At 38.2% G+C, this 24,300-nt stretch overlaps 2 protein-coding genes across 6 annotated transcripts in view; both read left to right on the top strand.

Moving 5' to 3' along the window:
- Positions 1-2,964, top strand: part of PHLDB2 (pleckstrin homology like domain family B member 2) — a 131,032-nt gene extending 128,068 nt beyond the window's left edge. For all 4 annotated transcript variants that reach the window (XM_032631450.1, XM_032631452.1, XM_032631449.1 and 1 more), the window contains one exon: positions 514-2,964. In XM_032631450.1, coding sequence (XP_032487341.1) covers positions 514-654 — 141 coding nt within the window. In that variant the 3' untranslated portion in view covers positions 655-2,964. The remainder of the gene's footprint in view (positions 1-513) is intronic.
- A 1,603-nt stretch (positions 2,965-4,567) lies between these two features.
- Positions 4,568-18,894, top strand: ABHD10 (abhydrolase domain containing 10, depalmitoylase). Of its 2 annotated transcripts, none has more exons than XM_032631455.1 (5): positions 4,568-4,734; positions 7,053-7,236; positions 12,781-12,892; positions 13,300-13,437; positions 18,094-18,894. In XM_032631455.1, the coding sequence occupies exons 1-5, from the start codon at positions 4,602-4,604 to the stop codon at positions 18,436-18,438; spliced, it is 912 nt and encodes a 303-aa protein (XP_032487346.1). In that variant the 5' UTR covers positions 4,568-4,601; the 3' UTR covers positions 18,439-18,894. The 2 variants fall into 2 exon arrangements, with proteins under 2 accessions (XP_032487346.1, XP_032487347.1); XM_032631456.1 differs by having other exon boundaries at positions 14,231-18,755.
- The last annotated feature ends 5,406 nt before the right edge of the window (positions 18,895-24,300 follow it).

The following is a 24,300-nucleotide window of genomic DNA, read 5'->3' as shown; positions in this document are numbered from 1 at the left end:
ATTCTGACATAATGGGTAGATATGATCAGAATGGTGTTGGAAAAGTAAACATGGAAGTAAAGTAATTAATGCAGCTGATCTTTTCGTGAAAAAATAAATCATGACAAAATGAGAAAATATTCTGGATATATTGGTTTGGGAGACCCTGCCAAGTAACTCTTTGCTAGGCTTCTAAGGAGGAGCTACTACCTACTTATGAGGAAGATCATAAGGAAACATCTTAGTAGGGCTAAGAATAACATTTATTGAGCTATTTTTAGAGCACCCACTATCAGCTAGATACCCTGCTGGAGCTTTACAAGTAGCTGCTAAAATGATTGGTGAGCTCACTGTGAGAGATCTTGTGCAGAAAGGCCAGAAATATGGTCAATCTTGAGAAAGGTGTTGAGGGCGAGGGAATAGGTTACATTAGAACAGAAATAATAGCCACATAGAAGCCTTCGCATATCTCTGTGTTATATTTAATGTTATAATTTCAAGATTTTGTTTTATGTTCTTTTCCTTTTTTTTTAGAGTCCTAATCCATTACTCACCTTTAGCGTCAAGACGCATGACAGAATCTACTATATGGTGGCCCCATCGCCAGAAGCCATGCGGATCTGGATGGATGTTATAGTTACTGGGGCGGAAGGTTACACTCACTTCTTGTTGTAGTGAACTAACGCAATAGTCCACTTCAGGGCAGACTGCAATAATTTCTTACAAGAATAAAGCCATATTCAACACCAGGTGGAAAGACCCAACAGACCCATCCCTTTAACTATGGATACTCAGAACTGTTTTCATATAAACAGGAAGTCATTTGTAAAAGGGAAAGAAGGGATTTTAATTCAAAGCTTGAGCATAAATAACTCAAAGCTTGAGCATAAATAGCAAAGAATTGAAGCACCTAGGAGAAAGAAAACACTATTTTCGTAAATAGCATCACTTATAGGAACATTTCTTATAAATTCTTTTTTATCAATTGTTGATTTTGGTGAAATAAACTAAACCGTTTACAAATGTCTATATGTACTTGGAAAATATAAAATTATTTTAGCACCCAAATCATTGGCATTGACTTTACTGGTAATCAACTGGCTTTGCTGAAAAAGGAGTATTTTGCTGAATGTTATTTTATAAATATAAGCAAATAAGGGCTTGGAAGGGAATATATTGTACGAGGAGTTTGGCCCTACTTTTAAAGTACTACACCAGAACCAAAGACTTGATATCACCTCTGTTTAACACTAGTAGTTTCAAGTGATGAACTGCAGTTAGTGTTATTCTACATTTTAAAATGGTACTTTGATGCCAACAAGTGCCCAGGAAGTTGACCTTGAAGAATCTACCAGTATAAGCTACTGTACATATATAGCAAACTACTCTTTGTAAAAGAAGAACAAAAAGCTATGTGTTTTCGGAAGAAGCAGTCTTAGACATTCTGTCACATTGGGCAATTTAAAGTAAAGAGAATACTTAGGAGCTATTTTGATGAAGATTTCTCCATTCCCAGTACTGAGAATAAAGGCAACCAGTAGCTGATTTTCTTTATATTATCTGATTTCTCTTTGTTGCAGCCTCACATGACATAACTATGAAATACAGCTGTTTTCACCAAAGAACAGACCAATTAAAATCCTTATTTACAGAAGTATTGTGATTCCATTAAAAGGCAAATGAAGTTCAACTTAATGTACTCTGTAATGTACTATTTTATTATGTATTTTCTTTACAATTAGCCTTTGTTTTTTAGAGTTAAATTAATTTTTGTTGAATGAAATGACTTCAGGAAAGTCCTTTTATAATGATTTTCAAATGCCATTTATCCTGGTTTGTCATGTTGTGTGCGTTTGTAAGTATGAATGTACTCTTTCTACACATTGGCAAAAGAATAGAAGCAGAAAATAATGACATTACTTATTAGTACAAGCGAAATGATTAGATTAGAAGTGTCTGTAAAATCTTTGTCAGGCCTGCCTGGGTACAATTTTTTTTTTTTTTTTATTTGCAGTGGTTTGTATACATGTTGCCAATAATAAGATTTTGCAACTGGATGACACATGATTTTACTTGAACAGTGAAGGACAAAATCACAATTGCAGAAGACATTTTTATAATCTGTTTTTTCAGAGATCACCCCTAAACCCTGTAATGAGAGTGAAATACAATTGCTAAACTTTTGTTGGTTAATGTAAAGATATAACTTTTCTGAACTGTACTTTACCTTCTTCATAGGACTGTAAAGATATTCTAATCAACTTTATGCCTTGCATGATATAGTAAACCTTTCCAATATGTGTGTTAAAATATGTTGAGTTTGGATTAAAATATTGACCAGATTTCACATTTGAAAATAAACTCATCTCTCATTAGGAAGTCACCCATTGGTTACATGACAGGGGATGGATTAATCAGCAAAAGTCCATTGTAGAATCGACATAAAGGTTGTTGTGTGCTAACATTATGACTTGTAGTTTATAAACTGAAGTAATCAGAAATATCTCTAGACACATTCCTGTTGCTAACAAAATGAGATAACCCCTGAGAAACCTGACATCTTTTTGTCTAATTGCACAGATGCAATTACTACTGGGGATTGAAGGACTGTGTTTACCTATCCTTCTCTCTGATGGGGAAAAAAATCATGCAGGTATGAAGTTAAAGCTCTAAGGCTTTACTTGGTGGGGACATCATTTGTTTCCCTGAACAAGGCAGCAGATTTCAGAGGAAGAAACCGCCCTCTACAGTATGTCCTTTCACACCTGTCAATGAAGGCAACATTGATAGTAGGTTAACGGAAACAAATTTGTCTACTTCAGGCCCATTGCTGTCAGTAAAAGCATCTTCACTTGACTCTAGCTACAATTTTTCCTGATTTGTTATACTGATGAAGGTGGATGGAGAAAATGGTCCATGGGTTTCCCTGCATTTTTTGTGCAGTGCCTTTCCCACTATGAGAACAAGTAAGGTTTTTTTTTTTTTCTGCACATAAAATGAAAGAAGACCTGCAAAAATAAAGGGACAGAACAGGGACAGGAATGATTGGGAATATTTGCAAATATCCAGAACCATAGGGAGAAGTGTTTATTGTTAAGATACAAAGGATGCTGAAGTGATGTGCATTGGGCATCACCTTAGTGATATTAGTCCCTTTAGGGTCTACAACAGGCTTAATGGAGAACTAGCAAAATAGCTCAGCAGCTTTTGGAGAAAGTTGCTAAATCAAGCAGCTGTCAAGGAGGTGTTTCTGGCAATACACCTCTCAAGAAAGAGATCTATTAAGTTTTTATTTATCCAGCTTTTCTGGTGTGTTCTAATAGGACAGGTTCTCAAGACTCCAAAGATAGGCTGGATTCACTGTATCCAGTATTAAACCAGCTACATACAGTAACTTTTAAATAGAAAACAAACAACAACAAAAAAACCTAGTCCTTACTTGTTGATGCGTGAGGCCTCCAAGAATTGCTTTGAAGGGTGTCAGAGCAGGAATCCAGAAAGCCTTGTACCACAGTTTATTTAACCATTTTTTTAAATTGGCCATTCCATTTTTTTCTTCTGTTTGCCTCTAAAAATGGTGCTCTAGTAGATAATATGCATCCTTATAAACTAGTATTTTCAATAGGATAGTCACAAATTGGGGCCATTGGGTCAAAGGGCATTGAAAATGATGCATATTTTAAATTGCCATAGGTGGTCAGGTTACTTGACAAAAAGAGTTTGTCAGTATACCCTCCCACCAACCATACATGAGTGCCCATTGCCCAGCTTCCTTGCCGGAAAAAAGTTAAAAAGAACAATAGTTGTTCTTTTTAACTTTTGCCAATCTGATGGATAGGAAAAATGGCATGGGTTATTTTTTTAATTCCAATTTTTCAGTTAGTGAGGTTGATCATGATGTTTACATATATGAACTGCCTATCACAGCTGTTGGCCAATTTTATTGGAATTATATATTTATTCTTATCATTTCTAGGAGCAGGGTGAACAGAACTATTCCGGTTTTATTCTTCTGTTGAGACTGTTTATCTACTGGAATTTATTTTTGCGTATAGTATGAGACAGGGGTCAGAGTATTTCAACAGTCAGGCATACAAAGAGCTAAAAGAAACTGAAAAAGGGCGAATGAGCGGCGAATGTTCGATTCCACTCCAGGCGTTTATACAAGCAGGATTAAGGTCAGATCTTCAAACCATTTCCGGTACAGGTCAAAACTGTCAGGGGGTGAGAACTACTTGTAACGCAGCAAGCCTAGCACTTTATGTTTCAGCTCCCTACTGTCATCGGGATGATGAGATGGTTTCCTATCTGGGAACGATGGGTGGGGTTCCTCTCCTCGCTTCCAGTCCTGGGGTATCTACCCACCGAGAAAGCAGCCTACAGATGGCGCTCAAAACATCCCAAACTCACAGACCGCACCTCCCCGACAGAACAGCCCAACAGCGAAAGGCTGGGACGAGCGACGACGCTCCGCGCATGTGCGCTCTCCGGGGGTCGAAACTCGGACAGGCGCTGTTTACCTAAAGTTGCGTCCTCCAGAGGGCGGCGCATGCGTAAGCTCAGTTTCTGGGCGTTGTGCGTGTTTCTGTAGGTCGGCGCGGGGCGCAGGGGCCGTTGGGAAGATGGCGAGGGTGGGTCTGACCTCTTGGGTACCTTGTCGCAGGTGGGGCTGGATGGCCGTCTCCTTCGGCTTCCACCGTGGGCTCAGCACGTTACTTGCACCGAAGGCCGAGCGGGCGCCACGGTGGCTCCCAGGTCAGTGTCCGAAAGGCTGGAGTAGGACGCGTACTTTCGAACATCCCGGATTCCGGCAGTTCCTGTGCCATGCGTTTTTGGCGCCCCGTTCAGAAATGCCCTTCCGCGGTTCTCAGTACCCCAGTTCTAGGCACTTTCGACAATTCTGGTGAAGGCTGTGAGGAGAGCTCTGCCGGACCCTGGGGTATTCTGGACAGCCCGGGCCGTTGGTGGCTTTACGCTCTGCAGTCTAAGGATCCTCTCTGCCCGCCTCCCCTTTGTTAAGCGCCAACATTAGGAAACATTCAGATGTTCATTTAATGCGTTTGATTATTAGTTGCTTTTGCTCTTCTCTGCTAGTTCTAAAGGGTTTACAGATCGTGACTGTTAAGATGCTTAGACCTGCCCTCTCTTGACTTGAGCGATTTTAAAGTATGAACATTTTCTTTGGAAAAGTATAAACGCCGTCATCAAGCCTAATTTCTAGTTTTTTGTTTTGTTTTTTTTTTCCATGATCGCAGCCCAGTAAAAACCGTAGTCATTACTCTACAAAGGAAACTAGAATTTGGACGAAAAATTAGAGCCCCTGAATATTTCCGTTCCTTGTGCTTGATTCTTCTCTGTCCCACCCTACCTCCACTCCCAACCCCCATATATGTAGTCTGTCTTTCTGAATTATGTCTTTTTATTTTTTTGTTTTGTTGTGTTCACACCCTTGCCAGACAGCTGTCGGATGCATAGTGCTTGGAATGGGAATTGTCATGGCAAATACCCTTTGAGTTAAAAATTTTAAGCATATTATCAGTTTAACTTACATTTAATTGTACACAACCAAAAGGCTGTTATATATGTTTTTCTAGCAAAGTATAGTATGTCATTACATTAACTAGAATATGACACTCTTTTACTAGTTAGTAAACATTCATTGAACACTTATGCCCCAGGCTTTGAGCTAATCCTTACAGTACGAAGATCATTCACGGATATAATGTTAAGAACCTGGCCACTTATAACTCACCAAGATTAAACAAGTTGTAATTATCTCATGGAGAATTTCCTGTTGGAAAGTAATATCGAAGAGAGGATATGAAGGAATTTTGGAGTGCTAAGGAAATGGGAAATGAACATTTTTGCTGCTGCAATCTGTCAACCAACATAACTGGCTCCTACTAGCCTTGTTTTTCACTAAAAGTTTTAAATTTGGCATATTTCACTATACATTGAAACTCTGAAACAGGATTACATATAAAAGGGATAGCTTTAAGGGCTTCAATTCAGTTTTTAAAAAAATCAACTTCTCAAATCCAAAATGAGGAAAACTTTATTAGCTTACATGGAAGAGACTGAGAAGTTTTAATTAGCCACAATAAAGTAGAGAAAGGTTTCATGTAATAAAAAAGAGATTCCGTTGGTCCAGAAAAAGACTGTTAAGGGAGTACACAAGCCTAGTTTCTTTGGAGGAAGAAAGTGGGATTATAAATGACTTTTTTTTTTTTAATGTCTTTACATTTTTTAAGAGCAAGTATTGATTTTACAGTAGGGAAGGAACTTTAAAAATAATGAAATGGAACAATCTTGTAAGGTTTACCCATTGTGCCTTTGTACTTGAACTAAGATTTGTGTGTACCATTCACAGAAAACCAGGCCAACAAATAAAACACAGTGATTGGGAGTCCTATGAGAAATCTTTTTCCAAAAATGGTATTATCATGCATTTATTCAAGGTTACTTGTAAAGAAACTGCTCATTGAACCTGCCTCAGCAGATATGGAATCACGATTGGCTGTTACCATGGCCCATGATTTTATGGGTGGAGAGGGAATCAGTAATAAAAGGGGCACAGCACCTCTACCTTTGAAACAACTTCCCAAGGGCAGACCAAACTTGTTTCTCCCCCTTCCCACTAAAAAGTAGAGGATGTGAAATCCCTTAAACATTAAAAAAAAATTTAAAGAAGACAAATCTCACAAGAAAGGGTTAAAACTAGTGTAGGTAAATCTTAATGTTGATTGATACTATTTGGGACAGATGATATAGCAGCAACAGAAAAACATTTTTGACAAGTCTCTCTGTCTTTTGTTGCCTTCAAATTTCCTTCTCATTATGTATTTTGGAAGAATCCTGATTGGACCTTGCTCAGAGAAGACACCGATTGTGACATGATTTTAAAAGATAACATGCACAGACTTGTGACTTTAATACTTCACATCTGTATTTTTTTCTATTAAATGGAAATAGTATTTGACATCAATTTGATGAGTTAAGAAAGTTAAGATTAAAAATATGTATGGTTTTCAAAAAACTGTGTTTGCAAACTATGTTTTGTGTATTTTGTTTAGCTTGCAGACAAAAGACATCAATCTCTTTCCTTAGTCGACCAGACCTTCCAAACCTGGCTTATAAGAGGCTAAAAGGCAAAAGTCCAGGAATTATCTTCATCCCTGGCTATATGTCTAATATGAATGGTACAAAAGCATTGGCGATTGAGGAGTTTTGCAAATCTCTAGGTCACGCCTATATAAGGTAGGAACAACACATTTTAGAGAAAATATTACTACCATTTACTATGGCAGTAGAGAATTACTTCTGCTCTAACCAACTGGAACAAATGTCAGCATTTTTATGGATTAATTTATTTTAATGGTCTGTAAACTTTCATCTTGTGATTTAGGGTTCTTGTAAAGTGCAGCCTTTAAAAGGCCTTTTTTATAGGTCTTTGTGGGGAATTCCTTGTCAGTCCAGTGGATAGGACTCCTAGCTCTTACTGCTGAGGGCCCAGGTTCAATCCGTGGTCTGGGAACTAAGATCCCACAAGCCACGCTGCCAAAACAAAACAAAAAACAAAAATAAATAAATAAAGGTCTTTGTGCCACACCGACAATGGTGGCAGAAAAAAACTAGTGGTAACTTAGCTCTTTAGAAACAATATTCTAACATGACAACAAACCAGTATACTAATTGGCTTTCTTGTAATCTCGTAATTAAATTGTGGTTTTCCTTTGGGGACTTAAGGACATTTATTTGACCACTGTTTATTTCCTTTTAAAATATGTAGTTTAAAATAATATATGTGTTTAAAAGTATTGTAAAATTAATATTGTATAATTCGCATTTCCACTGAGTTTCTTTTCTTTCACTTCTGTAGCCTGAATATGTATAAGCATAAATAAGGATATGTGTTGTTTACTACTTGATTTCACAGTTCCTAATATTTCATACTGATAATTATTTTACTAAAATCATGTGTTTACATTGTTATTAGATTTGTTTACTTATAACAATCATTTATTTAGTGCCTGATTTGCCAGAAGAGATAGTATGGTTTAGTAAAAAGAACACTGGCCTGGAATTCAGGAAACATGGGCTGTAGAATTAATGCTAGCAATAACTGACAAGATGAGTCAGTTAATAAATGCTGGACCTATTTTCTTCATCATAAAAAGGAGGAGATAGGACGAAAGATAATTTCTGAATTCTTTTCTAGCACTAGCAACCTAAAAATCTATTTATCTAGTTTTTAGAAGAGTTTCACTAACATTCACTCAATAGGTCTAGAAAATACAGCTTTTAGAAATAAAATAAAAAATAATTAGAAATAAAAAATTTTTTAACTTTTAGAATTAAAAATAAGACTTTTATCTATTCAATATGTTAGCAAAAATTATGTCAGTTGTATGAATTTTGTCTTAGTCCTGTTATCAAATTAACTGAATTATTTCATTTTCATGATCAGAACTCTGGAGTATTTTTTACAGGTAGACTTTCCAGCACTATACTGGTGCTGTGAAATATACAAAGAATTATAAAACATGGTCGTTGCCTGTAAGGATCTTTTAATCAGGGTGGGGAAATGCAAGATAAAATACATATGGGAAATTAGACAGAAATATTCATCAAAATGTGATTATGTCAAAGAGCCGGATACTAAATTGTATAAGGTGAGAGAAAACTAGGAGTCGAAGTAGATAGAAAAAACTTTATAAAGGAACACTGAAAAATAGTTAGGATTTGGGTAAGAAGGAAGAGCTATCCAGGAAGGGGAGGACTACCCTGAGCAAAGCATGATGATATCAGAAAACTTGCCACCATTCTCCTTCTTTGTCCCCAAAAGAATTTGACTCAAGAAATCCCCATTTTATCAGTTCTCGAATTTAAATTGAGACTATGAGAGCTATAACCAGTTCCTAGCTCCCTACAGGACATATAAGGGAGTTTTCTGCATTTTGGATGCATATGAAATAAATTTTCTTTTTAAAGGTATATTAAGTAATGAGGATGAAATTATAATGTATACAGACAATTATGTGATACTGTATTAAAATGTAGCCGAAGTGCATCTTTATAAAACTTTATAAAGTATAGCCCTTCGTTACAATTTTTAATTTGATCAGGTTCCTTTTTATTTGCTTTCATCGCAATCTAATCACTATTAGCTACTGATTGCATTTTAACTTGTTATAAGAGATTTTATCTTCTATTTATACTCCCAATTTCTCAGTTTACCTTTGTTGTGATTTTGTCTGTGAAACTTAGATCTTGAATGAGGAAATGGTTAGTTCTGTATATTACACAAGGAATAGTACATATGGTTCTGTGTAAATGGTTTTTTAATATCCTGCCACCATGCCTAAAATAAGATTGAGTCGGAGCTCAGGAACACATGGTTTTAGAGCTGGTCTTCTCTCATAATTATTTCTAATAAAATTTAAAATTTTAGATTTGGGAATATGTTCCAGAGTATTGGGGCTGCTAAGACAGAATTGCATTACTGTGTTTAAAAGTTTTAAACTGCTGAATGTTTTTTAATTATCTTTGTCACTTGGTTAGGGTTCAGCAAGAATGAACTATATTGTCACCTATTAGTATCACTGAATGTTTATATTTTCCTTTTTGAAGGCCCTCTACATCTGTTTTGCATTTTCACCATGTAGTTGTAAGGCAACTGTAAACAAAATACAGCAAGTAGAGATGTGTGATTGCCCACGGAGAGGGCTAAAGGAGAAATAGTTGGTGTCTTTATCCCCTCTTCTCCCTGATCTGTCTTCTATATCCCCTGGATTGAGGAGAAATAATAACCGAGATTTAGACTTCAGTAGCTGCCTTGTTACGCTATTTCCCTAGGATCCAAAACCACTTCACTTCATACCTAATTTTAATTTCTTTCTCCATCACTTTTATTTACTTATTTTTAAATTTTATTTTATTTATTTATTTGTGACTGCATTGGGTCCTCATTGCTGCACATGGGCTCTCTAGTTGTGGCGAGCGGGGGCCACTCCTTGTTGCGATTGGCAGGCTTCTCATTGTGGTGTTTTCTCTTGTGGAGCATGGGCTCTAGGTGCACGGGCTTCAGTAGTTGTGGCATGCGGGCTCAGTAGTTGTGGCTCGTGGGCTCTAGAGTGCAGGCTCAGCAGTTGTGGCACGCGGGCTTAGTTGCTCTGTGCCATGTGGGATCTTCCCAGATCAGGGATTGAACCTGTGTACCCTGCATTGGCAGGCGGACTCCCAATCACTGCACCACCAGGGAAGTCCCTCCATTACTTTTTAATCCCTTATCTCTAAGAAAATAAGTATACACTATATATCACATATATATTCTTCAAGTACATGAAAAACATTAGGATTTAATAGTTTTCACCAGATTTTAAGAATCAGAAAAATACTGAAAACTTTAAATTTAAATAAAATAGTTCTTTATACTTTTACGTTCTACTTCTATTCATTTAATATGTATTATAGTACTCAGTGTGTGAGGTTCACATGCTAGCCACTATGGAGAATGCAGAAACAAAAATAAGATGATGGTAGTTCCCCTCTAGGATTTTTACAGTCTCATAGGAATGATGAGACACAAATACATAAGCTGTCTTATAGAGCAGGATATAATAAAATGATTGTGACTAATAAAAGTGAATTCTATCCAAGTTTCATTAGGTAGAGGTTTGTTTTTTTTTTCAGCTTGTCTGGGAAGTCTTTCCAGCAAAATTTCATTTGGACTAAGCTCTGAGAGGGATATTAGTAATGAAGGTGATGGGAGAAGATATTCCACTTGAAGGAAATGGGTGAAGCGTAAAAGAGAGACAGAAAACGTAGTCTTTTTTAGGAACAGCAAGTTGATCAGTTTGACTAAAGCAGTAGTTTCATCAGAAGAAATAAAAGTTCAATCTGAGATGACTAAAATATGTTCTTTAAAAACAGGCTAAAGCACTAAATTTTTATGTTATATATCACAGGAAGCCATTGAAATTAATGTCATAGCAATACAATGTGTCAGACAAAACCTGACAGTATAAAGTAGGTCCATTTGGAGAAAGAATGACACAGTGATGAGGCTGCTGTGATAGGGTAGGTTTAAGATGAGAAAGACCTGCACCAAGACACCAGTCTTACCAAGCTGAGGAGAAAGGGGTGCATGTGAGAAAAAATGAGAGAGTGAGGATAGTACAGGGCAGGCAGTGTTCTATACCCTGCGGAAAAACAAACTTGAAATAAAACAGTCTGCCCTTGAAGAACTGACATTCTAGTCAGAGACATATATTTAAAACTTGATTACAACACGCAATATGAAAAGTGTTAATTGGGGGCTTCCCTGGTGGCGCAGTGGTTGAGAGTCCGCCTGCCGATGCAGGAGACACGGGTTCGTGCCCCAGTCCGGGAATATCCCACATGCCGCGGAGAGGCTGGGCCTGTGAGCCGTGGCCGCTGAGCCTGCGCATCCGGAGCCTGTGCTCCACAACGGGAGAGGCCACAACAGTGAGAGGCCCGCGTACCACATTAAAAAAAAAAAAAAAAAGTGTTAATTGGGTACAAAGAAAGTGACCTACTACTACTAAACGACACATTCTGTCAAAGAAAGTTCCTCAAAGGAGGTGACATGACTTAAAGGATGACTAGGAGTTTGGGGAAGGAAGGCTTTTTAGGCAGTGGAACAGCATGCAAAGTCTCAAAGTTAGGAAAGGGCTTATCCAGGAATTGGGAGTAGTTCAGTATGACTAGGGTTTAGGGCAGTCTGCAGGAGTGGTGTGATACTTCATGATTTATTGAATTGAGACCTTGAAGGAGAGGTAAAGTTCACAGATCAAACAGACTTTGAGCCTGGAGAACTAGGAAGTTGGAAGGAAAGAAAACCAAGAGGAGGAGCTAGTGATGATGAATTTGATTCTGGACTTCTCTTTTCCTTCTACTAATTGAGTAAACATAACAGTTAGCACTTACCATGTGCAAGGGACTGATCTAGGCACTGGGAAAGCAGTGTGAACAAAACAATCTGCCCATATGGAGCTTCCATTCTAGTGTGGGAGGTAGACCACAAACCAATAATCAAATATGTGTATTGTCAGGTAGCAATATTTGCTATAAAGAGAATAAAGCAGGGTAAGGAACTAGAGAATGCTGAAAGAAGCACAACTTTAGTTTGAATGGTCAGAGAAGACTTACGGAGATGTAACATTTGAGCCAAAGGCCTAAATGAAGTGAGGGAGCAATCTGAGTGGATATCTGGAGTAGAGTAGTCCATGTGGAAGGAGAAGCTGTTGTAAAACTCCTGAGGCAGGAATGTGGGTGGTATATTCCATTAACTTCAAAAAGGAAAGTAAGCATACAACTGGGAGGGAGAGAGAACAGTAAGCAATGAGATCAGAGAGGTAGTTAGGGGCTAGAGGATGGTAAGGACTTTGGATTTTACTTGAAGATTATACAAAGCCTTTGGAGGGTTTGTGCAAGACATGATTTTTGTTTTAAAAGGATCACTGACTACTGTGTGGGGAATAGACTCTGAGGGTGAAAAATGAAAATGGAGATCTACTAGGAGACTGTTGCATTAGTTCAGTCAAGAGAGGATAGTGATTTGGACCAGGCTGGCAGCAGTGGAGGAGGTGAGAAAGTAAGTGGCTATGGGAGATCTTTGAAGGTTAAGACAGTAGGATTTGCTGAAATACATATTGACTTCACTGTTTTACTTTAATATATTTTAGACATTATAATAATGATCAATGTGCTGTCTTCCTTAAAAAAGAGAGAAGCAAATACATAGATATCTAAATATAGATATGTTTTCTCTTTTTCCAGGTTTGATTACTCAGGAGTTGGAAATTCAGATGGTAACTTAGAAGAATGCACAGTGGGAAAATGGAGAAAAGATGTTCTTTCTATAATTGATGACTTAGCTGAAGGACCACAGGTGACTATTTTTGTTAAATATGATGATAATTGTTGACTGCAACCTCATGACATTTGAGCTGTTTCTTTAGATGTGAAAATTTATTTAATATTTTAAATGTCTTAACAATCCATTTTTATATTTCAATATCAAATCAATCAGTTCTATTATTTTCACTTTCTCATAAAACGAAGGTAGCATTTTACTTTTCATTTTACAAATTTTATTTGTCTAGTTTATTCTCTATTATAGACCTAATACTTTAACAAAAAGTAATCATAATCTTAATTTTACTTTGTGCCAAATATTAGAAGTCTGGGAGCCAATGAATGTAGAGAAAGAAAGTATATACATTCTATGAAATTATTCACTTCCTTACAGAAAAGAAAAAGAAATTCCTCTTTAAAACTACATGTTTTTATGTTTAGATACTAGTTGGATCTAGCCTCGGTGGATGGCTTATGCTTCATGCTGCAATCGCACGGCCACAAAAGGTTGTAGCTCTTATTGGCGTAGCAACAGCTGTGGATAGCCTAGTGACACAGTTTAATCAGCTTCCTGTTGAGGTAAGTCCCAGGCAACCTCCGTGTATCCCTCCTGTCGTTCTTTTGCTCCCTCTTTGAATTTTGTTCATGTGTCATCTGTCCTTTGACTTGTTACACTGGCCCATCTTTTGTCTTAACTGCCTTTTTGTATACCATTTCTTTGCCTTCTTTAACTATTTGGTCTCCTGTTTAAGGTTTTCTTTTTTTTCACAGTCACTTCAAATCATTTTGCCAAATATTTGAGCCACATGAATGAAATCACACTTTAAATTTCTTGTTTTAGCAACATTTTATTAACCATGTTTGTTTATTTGGATCATACATCGTGATCTCTTTTTGGATCTCTTAGTCTTATTTTGTGGCTTCTGGGAAATAATACCTATTCTATGACCATGTTAAGACAGCTAATCAATTATGAAACTTTTTTTTTTTTTTTTTTTAGCCTGAAAGCCTCAGATCCACTCTCAGAAGAGTTCTCTGAGCACACACTGTCAGTCATACACAGGAGATGAGACTTGCCATTCCTGGCCTAGACACTAAATTAGCATTCTTCTTCTACTCCTAATTCTCACCTTTAAAAAAAGAAGGTGCTTTTCACCATTAGCATGTTCTTCAGTAACTCATGATAGAAATAAGGTTTCTGGAATAATTGGGAAGGGAATTCGTTTATTATACTTTGTTATTGGACATACGTTTAAGCACTTCAGTTGTCTGCAAGGATAAAAAAAATGGTGGGTAATACCTGTTTATTTTTGTGTGTGTTGTTTTTTTGTTTTGCAATCAATTAAGTTCTCCTTGGGCATATGTTTCCTAGGGCTCTAAATTTCACTTGTGGGACTAAGACCCTAGCAGAAAGAAAACAGTCCGGAGCAGTGGTTCAGAAAGTGTAGGCCCGAGGCCAGCAGCAACAGCATCACCTGAGAACTTGTAGAAATGGATATTCTTGAGCTTCACCAAGACCAGCTGAATCAGAAACTGGGAGTAGGGCCCAGTAATCTGTTTTAACCAAGCCCGCAGGTGAAGTGTGAGAACCACTGCTCTACAGAGTGGGGGAGCAGGAGGGGGAGGAAAAGCAAAAGAAGAAAAAAAGCCTGTGTGGTGTCGAATGGTAGAATGTCATTGAATTTGCCTCAAGTTCTGCATTGAATTCAGTGCCATGTACTCTCTGTTCTAAGTTTATTCTTAGTTCACATTGTTCTTTCCATTTCCTTAAGAATGGCGTTGTCTGCATAGTCAGGTTCTTCATATGATTTCCTATCAGAGCTAAAATTACAAAGCTGATCTTCTTTGCACTTACCTCCTATTTCTGAATTGTTTTCACTTTCTTGATTGTTTCTTATACGTGGTTGCTCCATGTCCTCATGCTGCTAAATTTTCCTGCCATTGTATCCTTCTGCATGTAAACCTTGGACCCCTTACTCTGTTCTCTAACTCAATAATGCAGCGCTTCTCATGGTAGGAAATTATTTCAAGAAGATGGCCTACTGGAAAAGAATTGATTAAACAATTTTGGGAGGTTATTGGTAAATGACAAGATCTGTGTACATTTATTTTTATGTGTGTGTATCCATCACTCAGAGGGAAGATATGGTAGATACCCTGTAAGTGACTGAGAAGATCTATAGCCTGCAAATCAGGGTATATCTTTGCTAATCCTAAATCAGACCAGCAAAAATTCTTAAACAGAAACATGTTGACCCTTATTAACTTAAAAGCATGTGTAAAGAAAGAGCAGGGACCCTAGGACCACTATCTCTTCTTCTCCACATAGGCAGCCAGTACTAGCAGTGTCAAGGGAATGGAGGTGGAGGTTTTTACTATCTTCTTTAGCCCTGGGAATGTTAAGACCCAGCATTACTCTTTATGTAGGAACTTGACTTACCTCTTAACTAACTCTAATCATTGTCTGCTTCTTTGGACAGTAGAGGGCGTCAGGCAGGTTGCACAGCTGTTGGAGTCTAAGCTTCACAGCCACATTGCCTTGTTAGTTTCTTCTTGGTGTAGAAATTATGTATATTGTACATTTTCTCTGATTAATACTGTTTTTGCTATTTCTGTACTTTGTGAGGCTTTGAGACATATAAGATTTTGTAAAGTTAAGTTTGTTCTTCAAATGGACAATATTCATTCAACTCAATAGCAGATAACAGAGCTAGTTGGGGTGGGCAATGATGCTTAAAATGAAACTATTATTAATTATGTCTCAGTAATTAACATAGTTCCCACTTCATCTAATAATCAATGAGACTAAGTTCTTATTACTGAAATTACCAATTCAGGAACAGTCATGAGTAGCTTGAAGGTAACTGAATATCATTTTTACTTTAAATATTTGATTCATATGTTGCTTTAATGCAAAGTACCCCATGATACTAATATAGGTTCATATATTTTATAGTTTTTTAGACTTCCACTAATTTTAAATCATTTGGATATAGATATTTAGAAGTCTAGGTTTCAGATATACAGCTTTTTCACTGAATCAAATCTCTTTGGAATTTTATAAAAGACATTAAAATTCCTAAGTACACAGATTATGTCATACATATTTTACTGTTTAAATTCATTTTTGCCTCTTTGTAATAAGTCAACAATTTTAAATGTGGAAAAATCATAATGTTTTCATTGAAAATGTAAATACAAAATTTTTGAAATATATTGTATGTAGCTTTTCTTTCCTTATATTTTTCTTTATTTTTGATAAGATGTCCATCTGTTTTTATAGACAGAAATGCCCTTCATATTATATGGTTGCAAGAGGCTTAAAGCTATTTACATCTTGATTTACTAGTTCAAGTTGTGATAATCTTTCCAAAGAATTTATTATATGCATATAAACCTTTATGTTCAAAGATGTTCATGGAAGTATTCAGCAGTGTGGGAATGGTCAAGTTAATTATCTTAGATGCATTATAGTGGACAATTATGCAGCCTTTAAAAACTTTTAATAGAATCTTTTAAATCCCAGAAATATATATATTGAATACATAAACCAGCGCTGAAAACTATATATGAATTGTAATAGCTAAGTGTTTTACATACTGTATATATGAAAACCAAACACATGTAGAAAAATACTGGAAGGAAATAAGCCAGAATAATAATGGTTGTTATATCCACGAAATAGGATTATGGTGATTTATTTATTTTTATGCTTTTTTTTTTTAAAAAAGGTAGAGTTTTTTGGTTTTGTTTTTAATAAATTTATTTATTTATTTATTTTTGGCTGCGTTGGGTCTTCATTGCTGTGTACCGGCTTTCTCTAGTTGCGGCGAACGGGGTCTGCTCTTCCCTGCAGTGTGTAGGCTTCTCATTGTTGTGGCTTCTCATTGCGGAGCACGGGCTCTAGGGCGCACGGGCTTAGTTGCTCCGCGGCACGTGGGATCTTCCCGGACCAGGGCTCGAACCGGTGTCTCCTGAACTGGCAGGCAGATTCTTAACCACTGCGCCACCAAGGAAGCCCTGTTTTGTTTTTTATTTATTTAATTTATTTTTGACTGCGTTGGGTCTCGTGTGAGCTTTCTCTAATTGCGGCGAGTGGGGACTACTCTTCTTGCGGCGTGTGTGCTTCTCATTGCCGTGGCTTCTCTTGTTGCGGAGCAGAGGCTCTAGGCATGCGGGCTTCAGTAGTTGTGGCACGAGGGCTCAGTAGTTGTGGCTCATGGGCTCTAGAGCGTAGGCTCAGTAGTTGTGGCACACGGGATTAGTTTCTCCGCGGCATGTGAGATCTTCCTGGACCAGGGCTTGAACCCGTGTCCTCTGCATTGGCAGGTGGATTCTTAACCACTGCACCACCAGGGAAGTCCCTTTTTATATTTTCCACGTTTCTATAATAAGTATATGTTACTTTAACTAGAAAAATTGTTTAAGACAAATTATAATCTAAAAAATAGAAATTCTTCAAGAATCAAAGAATACCCAGCGTTTTATTTTAAGGATAGAAATGATACGATGCTCAGTTTTCAGGAAGTATTTGGAAGACTTCTTTGTCATCCACAACAACAAACAAATTTTTTCTCATTCCATAGAACTCTAAAAGGCAAAAACTACATTTTTTTTATATTCAGGATAAAATTGGGTGTGTATGGTTGCCCCAGAATAACCACTGTCTTATTTTTCTTTTTTAGCACTATGCTTTATTCTTCTCCTCCCACCCCATCCCCATTTTAGTAACTTCTCGTATATGCACTTTTAGTTTCATGATTTTTAAATGTAAACAATTTTTATTCCTAAGATTTGATTTTATGTAATATGAATGCCACCTGTACTGATTCCAAGAAATTATTGTACTTTTCTCCCCTTCATTTTCCCTTTCAAGTTGGAATGAAGCAATACCTGATTTTTAAGACGTTACACGTTAAAGTTAGTTAAATCTGTTTGAATCCTAGTTACAGCAGTTAACTACCTTTCAACTTTAAACATATGTATTACTCTAACTTTAATATCCTCTTTTGTAAAAATGAAATAAGAACAGATAGTATCAGGATCGTATGAGATACTATGTGGAAAATACTTGTCACAGCTCCTTGCACATAGTAATTAATTACTGATAATTATCATCATTATATTTTTATCTGTTTTCCCCTTCTTCAAAGACTGCTTTTCTTGAATTGTTTAAGACTATTGTATGTGTTAATGTTGCATAAATACTTTTGTTTTCCTCATTTTTCCCAATAGGCAAAAAAGGAAATAGAGATGAAAGGTGTGTGGTCCATGCCATCAAAATACAGTGAAGAAGGATTTTATCGCATTCAGTACAGTGTCATTAAAGAAGCAGAGCACTACTGCTTGTTACATAGTCCTATTCCTGTGAACTGCCCTATAAGATTGCTCCACGGCATGAAGGATGACATTGTACCATGGCATACGTCCATGCAGGTTGCTGACCGAGTAGTCAGCACAGATGTAGATGTCATCCTCCGAAAGAATAGTGATCACCGAATGAAGGAAAAAGCAGACATTCAGCTGCTGGTTTACACTATTGATGACTTAATTGATAAGCTTTCAACTGTAGTTAAGTAGAATCACAGTTTTAGTTGGAATGTAAAGTAATGGATCCAGAAGATGGAAGCTGGATAACAGATGAAGGACCCTGAAATTTAGAAGGTTTGTTTCTCTTATCTCTACTTTGTAGGTATCATGTGAGTATTTAATGGTGTATTTGCACAAGTGATTCAGATTGTGAAGAAAGTACCAGCTTCTGTTTGAAAAATGTTCTCCTTCCTTCAATCCTTGATTTTTTTCATTAAAATATTTCCTATTTTTTTATTCACGAGGTGTTTACCTTCTAATGCTTATGTTAACTGTGCCAGAATTGCTAATAAAAGTTGATTTTTTTATTTTTTGTTTGGTATCATTGTATATGGAGATTTGCAAAATTATTTCTGATTTTAAAATGCAGTTTACAAGATATAGGAAAATGTTTATTGAAATAAATCTAAAATGACTAGAGAAATGACTGAAGCATAATAAAGTTCAAAATAAAGCTATTACTTTATGTATTATATTCTGCATGTTATATTTGAACTTAAAATCAAGGTTATTCTTTTTTAAGGGTTCAAAACTTTACAGATATATAAAGGATATATATCATTTTAAATTTTGGCTTATATGTCTTATAGTTAACTGGGGGAATTTCATCTTAAGCGATGATGTAATATTTTCATATTCCAAAGAAGAAATGAATCTATATATTATCACCTACCTGCAGAAACATTCCTGTTTTATTAATATGTGGCTTAAGTACAAATAGCCAAGTGATTGCCATCTAAATCAGAGGGCTTTCTAAAATGTAGAGATAGTAAGAAAATATGAAAGGGAACTACAAAGTTCTTTTTTTTTTTTTTTGCGGTACACAGGCCTCTCCCGTTGCGGAGCACAGGCTCTGGACACGCAGGCTCAGCGGCCATGGCCCACGGGCCCAGCCGCTCCGCGGCATGTGGAATCCTCCCGGACCGGGGCACGAACCCGCGTCCCCTGCATCAGCAGGCGGACTCCCAACCACTGCGCCACCAGGGAAGCCCCAAAGTTCTTTTTTTAATAACTAAAATAAGCTTGTGCAGTAATCAACCTTGATATTGAATTGGTATCTTTTAGCTTTTCAGTTTGACTGGACTTTATTTAGCTTGCATGTGTCAAAAATTTCTTTAACTCATTAATAAGAGAACCAGCAAATGGCAAACCTGGTTCAAAGGACAATTGAAGAAACATTTATAGGTTCTGAAGAATGTTGGGATAAAATTCCCGTGCTGAAAAGAGTTAACATAGCAGATGACTGCTTCTCCTCAGAGAGACCTGCTTACAAAGTTCGCCCTTGGCTAGCATCTGGGAACTTGGATTTTAGGAGTGTCCCAGCATTCTGTTAGGGAACTGTTGATCAAAACCGCCAGCCTTGGCCAGACACAATGATAACCACTTGCCTGAGTTGTCTCACAACAGGAGGTCCCAATAAAGAACAAGGTGCTGCCACCGAAAACTAACCAGGAAAATTCGGGATGGGCCGAAAGGAGGAGGGAGGAGGTGATATGTCCTGCCTACCTCCCAGAAACCCTCACGCTGAAATCCATCTTGGCTGAGAGGTGCATGTGCCACCAGGAAGGACCCTGAGTCAGAATGATTGGCCAGAGGCAACCTGGAAACTAATCCCATCACAGTAAAACCTATGGGGCTTCCCTGGTGGCGCAGTGGTTGAGAGTCCGCCTGCCGTTGCAGGGGACACGGGTTCGTGCCCCAGTCCGGGAAGATCCCACATGCCGTGGAGCGGCTAGGCCCGCGAGCCATGGCCGTTGAGCCTGTGCGTCCGGAGCCTCTGCTCTGCAACGGAGAGGCCACAACATGGGAGGCCCACGTACCGCAAAAAAAACAAAAACAAAAAAACCTATGACTGCGAGCCACGTGGCAGAGCAGTCCTCCTGGGTTCCCTTACCCTCCTGCTCTCCACCCAGGTGCCCCTTTCCAATAAAGTCTCTTGCTTTTTCAGCACGTGTGTCTCCTCGGACAATTCATTTCCGAGTGCTAGTCAAGAGCCCACTCTCGGGCCCTGCAGGGGGTCTGCCTTCCTGCAACAATTCCAGAACTGATCAAAGTGGCTCACTGTGCCTAAATTGTCTGTACAAACAATGTGGTTTGTGCTGGACAAATGCTCTCCTATGAGTCTGGAATTTTGGTAGGTGCCAAGCAGAGACTACCCAAGTGGCCAGCTCCCAATAAACACTGGGCACTGAGTCTCTGACAAGCTTCCCTGGTGGACATTTCACATGTGCTGTCACAATGCCTTGCTGGGGGAATTAAGCTCAACTTATGTGACTGTACCAGGAGAGGATTCTTAGAAGCTCATGCCTAGTTTTCCCAGACTTCACTTTGTGTGCCTTTTTCCTTTCCTGATTTTGCTTTGTATCTTTTCACTGTAATAAATCATAGCTGTGAGTCCTCCTAAAAAATTGTCAAACCTGGGGGTGGTCTTGGGGACCCCGACACAGATACAAAGCAGATTAATACCCTACAGGGCAATACAATATAGTCTAGGAGATATCTTTCATACCAAACAAAAATCATTTACAAACCAAAAATACATGAACCATCAGTGTGCCACACTGCCTGGTGCAAGAGTGGGTTATTAGAGGATGGCAGGGTGCCTCTTCCGGGGCCTAAGCTGCCCAGACACTGCTAGGCATGAGGATTAGAAAGATGAGGAAAGGGCCCTGCCCTTTAGAGCTTTCTAGGGTTAAACATAATTATAATAAAATGTGATAAATATGATTGGAGATACATAGTATTTCTGTAGAGGCAGTACATATAGTGGTTAAAGACAGACTCTAGAACTTGGGTTTAAGTCCTGGCTCACCATTTACTAGCCCTGTGACTGAGCCATTTACTTAACCTCCCTGAGGTTTCCTCATCTGTAAAATGTCATAATATAAACCTACTTAATAAAGTGTAAGGGTTGAGCACAACACGTTTAGAAAAATGACACATAGGAGTCACTACCATTTCACTTGTACTTTTATATGCACAAAACACAGTCCAGTGAGAAATTGGAGGGCACAATTCTTGGGGATTTAGGAAGGAAAGTGGAGGCAAGGAAGTGAGTAGGTCTTCTGAAACTGAACTGGATTGGAACTTCCTAACCTCAAGATCCCAAATTGGAATGTTAGCTGTATGGTATCCATCAATGGCTAGGAAAAGGGAGGGGGAGGAAACTTGACTATCTAAAGGCATGAAAAGCTGTCTTAAAATTTAATCTAGCTTTGCAGAGGTTAGCATCATAAATACCAAATGAGTTTGAAGCAGTGGGATTTAGTGTATTCTAGTACATTGTTAATTCCTTTAGTGTGCTTTTCTATTTTTCTCCCAAAGCTCTTTTTTTTTTTTTTTTTCTAAAACCACTCCATGCCTTGTATTCAGTGACATGGTAAATGCTTGAACAGCCAGCAGGCCGTCAGTGCCTATCCTCTGGAAGCCCTGCACTGATTTAAAAGCAGCGACATGACCCCTCTAAACAATCTCAGTGCATGCAGTGGAAGGGGATAAGGCCAATGCCAATGGAGAGGAAGGCTAATGAGACCACAGAATACATTTGCTTTTGCGGCATCTGTTGAGCTTACGGGTCCTTCCAGACACAAATCTACACGGTAGGCTGTTCTCTGAGCAGCCAATAGAAAGGTCTGTGAGGAGGAGAAAAGGAAAGGAGCTTTGGGCAAGGCTGAATTTTATAAAGCACAGAGATACAGAGCAAAGAGAACATTACTTGCGACATAACCATTCCCAAGGCAGTGCCCAAAGGGGATATGTCGACTTCTCATTACATTTTAAACTGTTAAAAAAAACTAAGGAACTCATTTTCTGAAGGAAGAAAGAAGACCGGTGGAATTTATATATACCTTTTTTTTTTTAAAGGAAAGAAGCAGTAAGATTTTCCAACTTGTTTTTTTAATGTAAATGTATGTATTTATTTATTTTTGACTGTTTTGGGTCTCCGTTGCTGCGCGCGGTCTTTCTCTCTAGTTGCGGCGAGCAGGGGCTACTCTTCGTTGCGGTGCGCAGGCTTCTCATTGCGGTGGCTTCTCTTGTTGCGGAGCACGGGCTCTAGAGCGTAGGCTCAGTAGTTGTGGCGCACAGGCTTAGTTGCTCCGCAGTATGTGGGATCTACCGGGACCAGGGCTCAAACCTGTGTCCCCTGCATCGGCAGGCGGATTCCTAACCACTGCGCCACAAGGGAAGTCCCAATATACCTTTTTAAGATCCCCTTTCATTACAGACCTAAAGTCACTTTTTAGTTTAGAAACACAATCATGTAATATGCATAACTTGGTTTAATGAAAAAATATGATGCTTTGGTACATTTAGAGAACATACCTAGAAAAATGTAGGTAATTTTTTTAAACGAAATTTGTCTTTTGAAGAAACTGTCCTCTTTATTTTCTTGAGCTTGCAGATTTTTACTGACAGATAAACTTCTACTCGAAAAGAAGCTCAAATCTCAGCTTCTCACTGAAGCCTTTCCTGCCTCATCCTCATCTCTGTGTCCAAGAATTTTAATGATGGGTCCTCTGTGCTCTCTCATGAACAGCACTCCGCTGAGGCCTTTTTGATAGAACTTACTACATGGAAATTCTCCGTTTATATGCCAACCTCCCTCTCTCAAAGGACCATTGAGATCAGGAGCTTCGTTCTGACACTCTTTAACCCCAGGTGTCCCTGACCATGTCACACCATCTCCTTACGCACTTTGTATTGTTAATATTCCCTTCTGTTCTGACCTTGGCACTCTTCTCATGCAACTTACTTATTCACCTTGAGCAACTTCACGCAGGTTCCTGGTTTTAACTGCTCTCTGCACACAGATGATTCAAGTACTTTCCTTCATTCCAGATTTTTCTCTTTAGCTCCAGATGCATAAAACTGAATGACCGGGATGGATTGCGGTGGCCCTCCCAAATGCAGTAAGTCCAAACGCTATTATCTTCCCCCTTAATGTACCTCCCCACTTATGGTCCCCTTACAATAATTGGTGCAACCATGACCCCTGTTATACAAATCAAACCCTTGGGTCATTCTGACCCTCTCCTTTTCCTGCACCTAAATCAGATCTGATGGTTCTTTTTCTCTATGAAAACACTCAAGCTCATTTGCGTGATACATAAGCCCAGTGGCAAGGCCAGTAAATATTCAACAACTAGCTGAGTGGGAAGGGGACCCCCGATTTGCAGCATTTGCCAACAACCAGCTATACTCTTGTCATAGCTGGTTTAAAGCTACCACTGGGACGTCATTGAATAAAAGGAAGCTGGGAAGGCATGGCCAGTACCAGACTGTTACATAGTATATACCCCATATAGAGGCAATAAGCATAAATATCCTCGAAAACATAAGTAATAGTAAAATGTAGCAAAATAAATTAGGAAGTGATCCATTTTGAGTATTTAAACTTTGCTTTTAATATAACATATTTAAGTGTAAGCTTACATAATTTAAGTGGTTACAGCGGCTGAGTTTAACAACTGGCTTTCAAAATTCCTGAAAATTTAACCATGGACATTTGCAAGCACTCTACTTTGTAATCTGGAGACTGCCTGACATTCCAACTTTATTTCTGTGTCTCTTCCCTTTAACCCTATGCTTTGTTGATATTAGAACATGTTCACCTTCTTAAATAAGCTGCCTTTGCTAGCAACGTTCCCAATCCCTCCTGCCTCATCCCATTCACTAGGCAAACACCTAAGTTTTTAAAACACCTAAGTCTCTTTTGAGACTTAAAGTCATCCCATTCATAAATATTTTCGCTAATTTCCTACCCTCTTCCTCCAGATATAAATGTACCTGAGTACCCTGTGCATATTTTTAGCATGACACCTAGTTGGCATTTATGGTTTACAAGTTTAATGT

The sequence above is a fragment of the Phocoena sinus genome, chromosome 4, assembly GCF_008692025.1.
Source record: "Phocoena sinus isolate mPhoSin1 chromosome 4, mPhoSin1.pri, whole genome shotgun sequence".
Lineage (NCBI taxonomy): Eukaryota > Metazoa > Chordata > Mammalia > Artiodactyla > Phocoenidae > Phocoena > Phocoena sinus.
This window is presented reverse-complemented; position numbering and strand designations above follow the sequence as displayed.

Excerpts from the sequence above, each read along its gene's own strand:
- ABHD10 (XM_032631455.1), top strand. The coding sequence starts at position 4,602 with ATGGCGAGGGTGGGTCTGACCTCTTGGGTACCTTGTCGCAGGTGGGGC. Across the intron at positions 7,237-12,780 it reads CTAGGTCACGCCTATATAAG|GTTTGATTACTCAGGAGTTG; the intron begins GTAGGAACAACA and ends CTCTTTTTCCAG. Across the intron at positions 12,893-13,299 it reads ACTTAGCTGAAGGACCACAG|ATACTAGTTGGATCTAGCCT; the intron begins GTGACTATTTTT and ends TTTTATGTTTAG.